This window comes from Phycodurus eques, chromosome 5, assembly GCF_024500275.1.
Source record: "Phycodurus eques isolate BA_2022a chromosome 5, UOR_Pequ_1.1, whole genome shotgun sequence".
Classification (NCBI taxonomy): Eukaryota; Metazoa; Chordata; class Actinopteri; order Syngnathiformes; family Syngnathidae; genus Phycodurus; species Phycodurus eques.
Window position 1 is genome coordinate 15,215,565 of NC_084529.1, and position 12,475 is coordinate 15,228,039.

General features: G+C 42.1%; 1 protein-coding gene across 2 annotated transcripts; it reads left to right on the plus strand.

Moving 5' to 3' along the window:
* Positions 1-3,762: 3,762 nt before the first annotated feature.
* On the plus strand, positions 3,763-11,291 carry LOC133403114 (zona pellucida sperm-binding protein 3-like). Of its 2 annotated transcripts, XM_061677675.1 has the most exons (9): positions 3,763-4,616; positions 4,716-4,834; positions 5,462-5,565; positions 5,645-5,819; positions 6,254-6,371; positions 6,464-6,546; positions 10,501-10,676; positions 10,764-11,060; positions 11,135-11,291. In XM_061677675.1, the coding sequence occupies exons 1-9, from the start codon at positions 4,218-4,220 to the stop codon at positions 11,194-11,196; spliced, it is 1,533 nt and encodes a 510-aa protein (XP_061533659.1). In that variant the 5' UTR covers positions 3,763-4,217; the 3' UTR covers positions 11,197-11,291. The 2 variants fall into 2 exon arrangements, with proteins under 2 accessions (XP_061533659.1, XP_061533658.1); XM_061677674.1 differs by having other exon boundaries at positions 10,501-11,060.
* Positions 11,292-12,475: the final 1,184 nt, after the last annotated feature.

The following is a 12,475-nucleotide window of genomic DNA, read 5'->3' on the forward strand; positions in this document are numbered from 1 at the left end:
TCCAATGCTGTCTAGCCACACTCTCCCCTACCACTAACTTACAGTTGGTAACCTCCTTCAGATTACATCGTCTGCACAAGATGTAATCCACCTGCGTGCTTCTACCTCCGCTCTTGTAGGTCACCCTATGTTCGTGCCTCTTCTGGAAAAAAGTGTTCACTACAGCCATTTGCATCCTTGTTGCAAAGTCTACCACCATCTGTCCCTCCAAGTTCCTTTCCTGGATGCCATACTTACCCATCACTTCTTCATCACCCCTATTACCTTCACCAACATGTCCATTACAATCTGCACCAATTACGACTCTCTCTCTGTCTGGGATGCTCAGAACTACATCATCTAGCTCTTTCCAGAATTTCTCTTTCACCTCTAGGTCACATCCTACCTGTGGGGCATAGCCACTAATCACATTACACATAACACCCTCAATTTCAAATTTCAGCCTCATCACTCGATCTGATACTCTTCACCTCAAAGACATTCTTAGCCAACTCTTCTTTTAAAATAACCCCGACTCCATTTATCTTCCCATCTACACCATGGTAAAATAATTTAAACCCTGCCCTTAAACTTCTAGCCTTACTGCCTTCCCACCTGGTCTCCTGGACACACAATATATCAACCTTTCTCCTAATCATCATGTCAACCAACTCCCGAGATTTTCCTGTCATAGTCCCAACATTCAAAGTCCCCACATTCAGTTCTAGGCTCTGTGTTTTCCTCTTCTCTTTCTGCCGAAGAACCCGCTTTCCACCTCTTCTTCTTCTTTGACTTCGACCCACAGTAGCTGAATTTCCAACGGCGCCCCGCAGGTTGACGGCACCGGTGGCGGACGTTGTTAACCCGGGCCACGACCGATCCGGTATGGAATTCTTTGGATGAATGCTCATATTTGTTTGGCAAGGTTTTAAGCCGGATGCCCTTCCTGACGCAACCCTCTGCATTTATCCGGGCTTGGGACCGGCCTACAGTTTGCACTGACTTGTGCCACCCATAGGGCTGCATTGGGAGGCCATCTACATCAAGGTTTACAAACCTTCCTTAAAGAGGAGGGGACTTGCAACACCAGCTATCTCGCTTCCAAAGAAACAAATAAAGAGTCGCTTTTGGCATGCAGATGCTTCCACAACCATTGTTACAACTGAATGGAAATTAACAAGGGTGATTTCCCCCAAACGACTGTCATTGGTTGGCTGAATCCTCGCTCTCTCCAGTGTATCTTAACGTCTGTCGTTCAAGAGTAAATCCATTCTTGATTGGGCCATCCCTCTAAATTAGAGTATAAATACTGTACTTGGGTTTCCACACTTCACGCTGTGGTGCTGTGCTATCTAGCCTTTGTGTAGGATCTGATAAATCCTGCTCGATGGGAGGGGGGAAAAAAAAAACACCTTTGAAGACAACCACAACAGTCTAGTTACGATCCATTCATTGCCCTGAGAACACAATGACCTGGATTAATGAGAACAACTTTGAGTGAGAGAATACACCCTGTACTGGTTCGTAGTGAAACTGAATCCTTCAAATCTTTGACGAGAGTCCTAGTTGTCACATCAGGCACTGCAGACCTCATTAAAATACCATACTGCTATTTGCATAAATGCTTTCCTTATTAATATACTATACAAATACAGTTCCCAGCACACTAATCAAGGGGTGGACATAATATTATTCCTCATAATTTCTTGTGAATCTGAACATTTCATTGAAAAATATATCTGATACTGTAAGCTCGGTCAGTTGCTGTTACCGTGCTCCTTTTATATGTAAAACGGAGGACATGCACAGTTGTCTGGATGTTCTTATTTTGCAACTTTCATGGTTTGGATATTGTGCTTGGGTCCACCATCGATTGGCACAAATTTACTTTGGCAGAAGCTAGAGTGTAACATGTACCGTGGAGGGCAGGTGGCCCTAACCCACTGTCAACATAACCTTTTGGTGACCGCCATCAGTATACCTCGATTATGTAAAAAAAAAAATGCACAGTTTTATCTTCATTCATCAATTGCAGTATATGACAAAGTGTCTTAAATTTTCAAAATTCGGAATCTTCTTGTTTTTGATAACTACTTTATACACTAGTACAAGTATTCTTTTTAAAAAAAAATTATATTTTCATTAATTCTAACATTTTCTTTGCTGATTGGGAGAAAACACGATTCATACGTCCCATTTTTGTTTTGCATGTTTTATGATCCACACTACACCACCTGTCATCATGAGACCATCGAGTCTGACAAACTGCTTTAATGCAGACTATTAAGATATCAATGAACTCTCGATGTTTTACCATTTGGAAAAGGAACGTGGAATTTTGAATTGGATTCATGTTTTTATACACAGATTTGAGCCAGAAATAATGAAGTACATTGAACCGGTAAAAAAAAAACCCGGTATTTTCTCTGTTCAGGAATGTAAGTAAATAACAATGATTTGTCTTCGTCAAGAAATAATCATCCATCCATCAATCTATCCATTTTTCTTTTCTTTCTTTTCTTTCTTTCTTTCTTTCTTTCTTTATTTATTTATTTTCTTTCTTTCTTTCTTTCTTTCTTTCTTTCTTTCTTTCTTTCTTTCTTTCTTTCTTTCTTTCTTTCTTTCTTTCTTTCTTTCTTTCTTTCTTTCTTTCCTTCTTTCTTTCTTTCTTTCTTTCTTTCCTTCCTTCCTTCCTTCCTTCCGCTTATCTAGGTTCAGCTCGCAGGTACAGCAAGTGAAGCAGAGAAGCCCAGACTTCCCTCTCCCCCACCAGTTCGTCCAGCTCCTCCGGGGGGATACCGAGATGTTCCCAGGCCAGCCGAGAGACGTAGTCTCTCCAGCGTGTCCTGGGTCTTCCCCGGGACCTTCTTCCAGTAGGTTGTGCCTGGAACACCTTGGACAGGAGAAGTCCAGGAGGCAACCTAAACAGAGGCCTGAGCCACCATCATCTGGTTCCTCTCGATGCGGAGGGCCAGCGGCTCTACTCTTAGACACTCCTGGGTGACTGAGCTTCTCACCCTGTCTCTAAGGGAGAGCCTGGACACCCGGCTTAGAAACTCATTTCAGACACTTGTATCCGTGATCTTGTTATTTTGGTCATGACCCACAGCTCGTGGCTGTAGCTGAAAGTAGGAATGTAGAGCAACCGGTAAATCAAGCCCCTCTTCACCACGACAAACCTATACAGAGCACGTGCCACTGCAGGTGCTGCACCAATCCACCTCTTGATCTCCCACTCCAATCTTCCCTCACTCCATTCTCCCACAGAAAACCTGAACTCCTCCCCTTGGGTCAGGATCTCATCTGGAGAGAGCATTCCATCCTTTTCCAACTGAAGACTATGGGCTCAGAGTTGGAGATGCTGATTCTTATCACTACTGCTTCACACTCTGCTGTGAACCGCTCCTGCGAGAGTTGAAGATCATGGCTTAATGAAGCCAACAGAACCACGTGCAAAAAACTGCAACAACGGTCAAATGCATCCTCCAGGACCCTGCCGAGGGTGTAGAGCTTGTTCACTGTTCCACAGCTAGCATAAAAAAAACACTCTGCTCCACCTGAATCTGAGATTCAACTTCCCAACGGACCCTTCCTTCCAGAACCCCTGAATAGACCACACCAGGGAGGCTGCGAATGGTGATTCCCCTAAATGGAACAAACCCAGCGGTTATGAGTGCAAGTAAATAAATATAATTTTACATCTTAATCAAGAAATCATCAGGTGCTTTCCTATTTTTTCTGAGCTGAAAATGGAAAATATCATTTAGGTTGAAGAGCTGCTACTGTATATACTGGTGCATTAAGCTGTGTGGGAATATACAACATGATTTTGGTGATTACATATAATAACCAATGCTATTGTTTTAGGGACCCCTGTGTGGCAAACATCTTCTGTTGGGTGATGGTTTAGTCATTTGTTAAGCTCTACGATTACTATTCTACTGCCTTAGTGTGGCTTGTTTTGGCACACTATAGATTGTGATCTGATGTTATGCAACTGGATGGCACAATTTCAATTCAAAGGCGAGTGGAGATCAGCATCATAGTTGAAGCACAGCGCCACACAACTGCAGTCAGTTCAACTGGATTGGCTGACACGTTGGCTTATCAGCTGTCATGGGAGCTTTCCAACACAAGGGGCGGGAGGGGAGGCAAACACAAGGCCATCTTATAAAAGTAGGCGAGCGCGCCTCTCGTTCTTACGGCATCTTGTGGGGATCACTGGTCGTTGTGAATCCATGATAATGAATCACGCCGCTGTGTGCCTTGTGGCACTGGCGCTGTTCGGCAGCCTTTGCTCCGGATACCAGAAGCCGGGTCAGACGCCCCACGATCAGCAGCAGGCCAAGCATTTGTTTGAGCAGCCGCTCACCTGGACCTACCCCGAAGGGCCTACGGTTGCGGTAGAGCATGTGCCCGATTTTGAGCAGAGGCACCCTGTCCCCGCAGCAACAGTCTCCGTGGAGTGCGGGGAGAGGCAAGCACGCGTGGAGGCCCAGGTGGACTTCTTTGGAATAGGCCAGTTTATTAAGCCCGACGATCTCGCCCTGGGTCCCTGTGGCGCAGTGGCTGAGGACACTCAAGCCCGTGTGCTCATATTCGAGACTGAGCTGCAAGACTGTGGCAGCATGTTACGGGTAAGGAACAATGTGCTAATTGGAAACAATATTGAATAAGCGTCACTTTTTAATGTGTCTTCCTACAGTTTATTGCTTTTATTTGTCGCCCTTCCACAGATGACAGATGATGCCCTTATCTACACCTTTACTCTCAATTATAGCCCCACCAGGGTGGGTGACTCCATTATTGTGAGGACCAATGAAGCTGCTGTGATTGTGGAATGTCACTACCCAAGGTGACACATTATTTTTTCAGGAAAATACATGCATTATTCAACGGGGCAAATTTTAGAAATATGTCTAAAAACCCTGTGGTTGAGTTTGAACGTGAATAAAGAAGTGCAGAATTTGCACCTTTTATCTGGAAATTGACCAAAATGTAATGGGTTCTTATTTCTTTCTGTTTTCCTGAAAATCCTATCATCTGTTGATTTTGTTCTGCTTAATCCTGTTCATGGTCACAGGGGCTGCAATCTATCCCAGTTAACTTTGGGTGAGAGGCAGGGTACACCCTGGACCGAACAAAACAAGCATTGTGCACATGGCACAAACAAGCATTCACACCTATGGACAAAGTTACAGTCTTCAATAACATATGCTTTTGGAGGGGAGGATGTGGGAGGAAACTGGACAAAATCCTAAGCAGGTTCTTGGACTAATAACCCAGACATGTTAACCAAATGCTCCATCATCTTCCTGAAATATTTTTTTTTTTTTGCGCAATCGAGCTCAGTAACAAAAAATAAAACATTGACCAAAGAGAGGAGCAAAAAAAAGCAAAACGTCTCCAAATTTGGTCACCTTAAAATCCAAAAGGAAACTCGCAGTCCCATCCGAGCTTTGACACCCATTTAAATCTTCAGGCACCACAACGTGAGCAGCCTCCCTCTTGAGCCAAATTGGATACCGTTCTCCGCGGTCAGGGTTGCCGAGGAGTTCTTGTACTTCACTCTGACCCTGAGGACCGGTGAGTGCTGCACTTGTTTTTCTTTTCCAGTACTGTGTAAGTTTTAAAAATGTCGATCAAATTCTGTCTCTCCATACAGACGACTGGGTTCACGAGAGGCCCCGCTATCAGTACTACCTGGGAGACATGATTCGTATCGAGGCCTCTGTCATGCAGTACCACCACGTGCCCCTCCGTGTTTTTGTGGAAACCTGCACAGCTACTCTCACTCCCGATATGAACTCCAGCCCCAGATACTCCTTCCTTGATACTGGGTGAGGGACCGTAATACTTGCAGCACATTTGTATTTACATGCAACTTTCATACCAAGCGTTGCTACCCAAAGACATGAATTGGCTTTCATCTTATTTTATTGCGCCCTCTAAAATAATTACATTTTTAGAATAATTCAAAATGTAATTAGAAAGACTTTCAAGTCAGATTTTGTTTTTTTATACAGCTTTTCACATTGCTGCCTTTATCATACTCTTCATATTTTAAGAATGTTTTTAAAAAATTCTGTGCTAGGCCTTTGTGAGTTGTAAAATTATTAAACATATCACATTCGGTGTAACAGCAAAAATACTGCTTTTCATATTACCACGCCACAATCCCATTTTAAGACCAATTTATGTTATTAAAAGGACTTTATGAAATGGCAGGTCTGAGACTGTTATGCCCTCTTTACTCAGCCTCTCTTGCGTGCAGGTGTTTAATCGACGCGGTTATCACAGGCGCAGACTCCAGGTTCATGCAACGCACAGTAGAGAACATGCTTCAGTTCCAGTTTGAGGCCTTCCGGTTCCAGGGTGCTGACAGCGGGATGGTGAGCCCCTCTCAAAGAGAAGCCAGCTGGATTTTTAAGAAACAAAATTCCTAAAGCATTAAAAAAAAAAAAAAATGACATTCATACAACAGCTGTACATTACCTGCCACTTGAGAGCAACGTCGACAGGCCGCGACATTGATGCTGACCACAGGGCCTGCTCCTACATCAACGGGTGAGTGATGACAAAGGACGAGACACTCACGCGAGGGGATCGCAATAAATTTATAATTATTGTATATCATGTTCTGATAATATTGCAGAAAAGTCATTTTATTTTAATAGAATAATTTTAAGTATACATTTAAATAATGATTTGACTTATATTGACATTTCCAAAGAATTCAAAATAAATAATTTAGATAATAACCATTTTCGAATTATGTTATGTTTATAATTTCCAGTGAAAATATTTACAGCTGAATTTTTAATTCACAATTTTAATAATATTAATATTTTCCAAATAATGTGAGAATGTATTTAATAAAGTCTAATTTAATTCAGGTCAATTATTGATTAAAGGAATAATAGTGTCAAATGATCATTTTAATAATGTCAAACAATTTCAAATAATAATGTCACTAAACAATTTGATGTCATAATGTGATATAATAAATCATACTGAATACTGTAAATGGCATTTTCAAAGAAAATTTTATATTTTCTAATAATTTAAATATGAATTCTGATTAATGTAAAATAACTAATGTCAGATAATTTAAATAATGTCAAATCATAATTGAAATGATAATAATTCCAAATGGTTATTTAATAATTGTGACATAACAACTACAATTATAATATCAAGTAATAATACATTTAAGTAGTTAAATTCTAAAAGTGAAACTGACAGATGCATTAAACACACATAAATATTTATCAGGCCAATTCCTACCTCATTAAATATTTTTTTTTATTTTTTTAAATGTTTCTCATGTACAGTGAACCCTTGTCTATTTGCGGTTCGCTATTCACAAATTCACTTATTCAAATTTTTTTTCTGTGGAACCTATTTTTGTCGCTGAAAAGCTCCTATAATGCCACTCCCAGTTAATTTTTACTGTCAAACAAAACATTACACAATGAGAATAACACATTGTGTATTTAAAACAACCACAAAACTTTGCATTGAAGTCACCTAGTTTAATGCTAACACATATGGGGAAATGCCATTGATAGGCTAAGGAATTGCATCTATGTGGTGGTGTTTTAACGCTTTAAGGAACAGATATTTGAACACAAACATTGCAGCAACGCTTGTAGACGGCAATTATAACAATACTCACAGGCATCTTCTTTATCCTCTGCGAAAAACAACTAATATTACTGCAGATTACTGAGTTAGTTACAGTAGGTGAGTGAATCTCTTCTTCATTTGTCTGCTTGACTATATTATACTCCCACCTCTTGGCCAAGTTGCACACACCAGTGGCGAGCCGCAGTGATTTACGGGAATTTCTCATGTATAATGCCCAGCCATGTATAATACACATTCCCAAAGTTGACCTCAAAATTCTGGAAAATGCATTTTTACAATATGATTTTGCTTCTGGAGTCAGTGATGGTGTAGTGGTACACTCGCCTGACTTTTGTGCAGGCAGCGTGGGTTCAGTTCCCACTCAGTGACGGAGTGAATGTGAGTGCGAATGGTTGTCCGTGTCTATATGTGCCCTGCAACTGACTGGCGACCAGTTCAGGGTGTAGTCCGCCTTTCGCCCAAAGTCAGGTGGGATAGGCTCCAGCGTCCCGCGACCCTAACCAGGATAACGGGGGTTGAAAATGGATGGATGGATTTTGCTTCTACTCATAAAACAAAACACAAAACATAAAAACATTAAATATCTTGTATTTTGGTTTTTTTAAAGAATTATTCTGAAGTTAAGCACTTTATTTGAACACGTAATACTTTTTTTTATTTACTTGCTCTTCTTTTTAAATTCACAGACATAGTTTTATTTAGTAAATGAGAAAACACACAGTTGTGCTAATATGTTTGATTACCCAGGCAGAATTTGTAAGATGTGTACAATTCTTGAAAGAAAACATTTCATTTTATTTTAATGGGATTCAAATTAAACTGTCAAGCATGTCAGAAAAACATTACCATTAAACAAAACAATCATAAATAAATTAATTATGTTGTTGTTCAGTCATCAGTTGTACGTAAAAAAAAAAAAAAAAAAAAAAAAAAACAACAACATTTCACCAAATTCTACCTGTGTATGTAAACTTAGGAGCACAACTGTACATATATGCAGGCATATGTACACCTGTCATATTGGAATGAAAGTGTAGGCTACACCTTTTTTATAACCTCTAGGTGGCGGGGGGAAAGTGGGTTCTCAATAAGCTTCATGGCGGTGCTCCTGAGGCCGAGTCCCCCGGGCTGGATGACTGCTTGCCGTTGAGGCTCCCCTCTCATGCCCCGCAGCTGCTCCCTGGGTTACCCCCCATTATTGTTCCCTTGTCGGGCGCCTCTGTCCGCCCTCCTTTCCAACAAACAAGGGACACCTCACACCCTCGGGCTGGGCGGGGACTGGCTGCATCGTGGGCCCTGCAGGTTGGGGGGGTGTCTTGCTCTCCTGTGGGTGGAGGGGGGTGGCGGGGCGCGTGGGGCAGTGGAAGGGGGGTTGGGGTTGGCTGGAGCGGTGGCATTGGGTCCCTGAAGCCTCCCCCTGGTGGCCAGTTGTCGAGGCGCCTCGGTGGGGCCGGCGGACTGCCCTCGGTCCCTCAATGTGGGACGTGTCCCTGTCCGCCAGTTCTACAGCCGGGTTCACAACCCTTGTCCTGCATGCGTCTTCTCCTGTCCTTGTCCTGTCCTATCTTGTCCTGTCCTTCCCTAACAGGGTGTAGCACTACTGCCCCATACAACACTCATATCTAATGTTTCATTTTTCTAGATATGTAATGATTTACCTTTCTCATCTTGTTTACAATTAGTGCTTTGTCTTTTGACTTAGTTTCTCACTCCCCTCTAGAAACGTTGTTCTCTTCGACTGATTGACTCTGATTCTCAATAAATATAAATTATAATACTAAGAAGCCACAGCGGCAGCTTAAAAACTCCACTCTGACACAGTAAAACTGTTCCAGCATAAAAGGAATACAGATCCTCCATTCTGCTTGACCTAACAGCCGAACAGGACAAAAAAATTTATAAAAAAATAGGCGGCGGTGGCATACTAGAATGAAAGTGTGCACCTTTTTCATAACCTCTAGGTGGCGGTGGCATGTTGTAATGAAAGTATATAGCTTTTTCATAACCTCTAGATGGCAGCATACATTTATCAAATGTGAAGGTTTTTTTCCCATTTCCCCCTATACCTATGTATAATGCGCACTATTGACTTGACAATTTTTTTCGGGAAGAAATGCACATTGTACATGAGAAAGTACAGTAATTGTATAACACAAACTGTTTAATTCTTTACATTCTATTTACATGTTTGTTATTGTTATCTGTGTTTATCATGCACAATAATATAGAGTGCTGTTTTCCTTATTAAAAACATATTACAAATATTTTTGTTGTTTTTTTGTTTGCAGGCTGGAACGGATTAATGGAATTTCCATTCATTTCAATAGGGAAAGATGATTTGAGATACAAATTACTGACGTCGTTGTATGTCAGGGAGGAGCTAAGATAGCCTGGGTTGTTTTTGGAAGTTAGGGGAAATATTCGCTGTACAAGCCATTTATTTTTAAGTGTAATGTAAGATGAGTTTGAAATGGTTTTTAAGTGTTTTGGGACCATATTTTGTTGTATAATTACAGTTTAAACAACTCATATAGGTAATTATGAATAGTCTCATTAACTCGCGGTTTTTCACTAACTGGCAGGGATTAAGCCCTATCCCCGGCAAAAAGCGGGTGTTTACTGTAGTGGTCTCATGAGATGATGGATGATGATGGTGTTTTTTTTTTTTTAGCTGTAAGCTATAATCATCAAAATTAAAACAAATTCAATCATGAAATATTTCACTCTATTGGTGAGTAAATATGTATAAAACGACTTTCACTTTCTGAATTGAATCACTGAAATAAATGACGATTTCCAGGATATTCGCATTTATTGAGATGCACCTATACTGTAGCACATGTGGTACTGACTGCTTTTGTACCGCTCCAGCTGGAGGGAGGCTAGTGGCGTGGATTCTGCATGCAGCACCTGTGGTACCGGTGGACACCAACAAACCACTGGAGGTGGAGGCAGCGGCAGTGGGAACTGGAACACCGGTGGCGGCTCTCAAACAGGAGGTGGTAAATGGAACACCGGCGGCGGCGGAGGCTCTCAAACAGGTGGAGGTAACTGGAACCCCGGCGGCGGTGGTGGCTCTCAAACAGGTGGCGGTAACTGGAACCCTGGTGGCGGCGGCGGTGACTCTCAAACAGGTGGTGGTAACTGGAACTCCGGTGGCGGCGGTGGTGGCTCTCAAACAGGCGGCGGCAAGCTACCAGGAGGCAAGCAAACCGGCGTTTTCTCAGGCACTTCCTGGGGCAGCGGTAGCTCTGGAAGTGCCACAGGAAGCACTACCTGGCACAGCAGCAGCAGTGTTCAAGCAGGTGACGGCCAGGCAGGCAAACCATCCTGGACCCCCGGTGGCTCCGGGGGTCCAGGATGGGGCGGTTCATCCAGTGGCACTAACTGGAGCGGCGCAAGGAAGGGCCGTTCAGTGAAACAAGCCGAAGGTACTTATTGCAGTCCTTACTTGAAAGTGTCTGATATTGATATGTAATACATGTGTTTCATCTTTCTTTCTCAGTTTATGAATGGAGAGGTGATGTCACACTGGGTCCCTTCGAAATTGCAGAAAAACTCGCTTAAAGTCAACATCTGACCATGGCGATCGAAAAATAAACATTCTGATTGGATCATGGCTGACTGAATGTTATTCCCTGCACACCAACTCTCCTTCATATTGGCTCCATTACAAAAAGAAAACAAAGGGGGAGGGGGACAACTCAAAATTGGACACTTGTCAGAAAAAGAGAACTCTTTTGGTACACAATTTGTCACCTATTATGCGTTGCCACTGTGTAATAATATATCTATATTTTTGCCCAAGTCAGGGATTTGAATAAAATTGGAATTGTGTGAAACGCTGGTGTCATGATCTGGATAAAACCATCTATCACAGCCTCTCAATCTGTAACCTACTAAACGTATGCCAAATAAGGTTCAAATAAAGCTTTACAAAAACATAAAAGTACACAGTACAGTGACGCTATTCAAAAATTCAAATGTTTTTCTTTGCAACTGATCTTCACTTATTTGCTGGAAACCACACCTATTTTCATGCTCTTTCCATAACACGCTAAGATGGCACCAAAGCGCGGGCTAATACTAAAACAGTAATTGGCGTCAAGGAAGTCATTCATCTCGACCGAGAGACTAAAGACCTTTTCACGCTGCCCTTGATTTTCGTGGCGTTGACCGGACGCGCAGGAACGACAACGGCCCGGCACAACTCTGTCCATATTTGGCACTGGTTGCTAAGCTACCGAACCGGTTGTAGCCTGGTGCCTTTTCCAGCTGGTTTGGACATAAAGGTGGTTACCACAGAAAGCACTGGCTTTGCTTCTAAGGAGGAGGAACAGACATGAGACAAGTGGAGCATGTGAATCTACACAGATGTGTTGCTATGCTGTAATATATGTAATATTTCAGCTAACATTTTTTTTAATTACTAAAAATGTTAAAATTACACGTCTACCACTTTCAACCAACCTGCTATATTGAACTTTGTCCAGATCTCCGTCCATTGCTTTATGGTATCGACAACAGTGATACCTTGACTTACGAGTGCCTCAACTTTCAAGTGTTTCGAGTTGTCACTTGGTCGTTATTTTGCTTTGTGTTGCGAGCCAAAATTTGTCACACGTGTGGGCTTCAGATAAGCCGCTGCTCGGGGAAGTGAAAACAAAAATGGAACAATTTAGGAACTGCGATGCCCTCGCACGCGGACAAGGAGAAGAGTCCACAACTCACACTCACGACAGGACGAGACCCTGACCTCATCTTGTGCGCCAGAAAGAAAGGTCTGTTTACAATTATCCATCATTGTGGTAACTTAAATGTTACGTATCAAAAATACTAGTGCAGT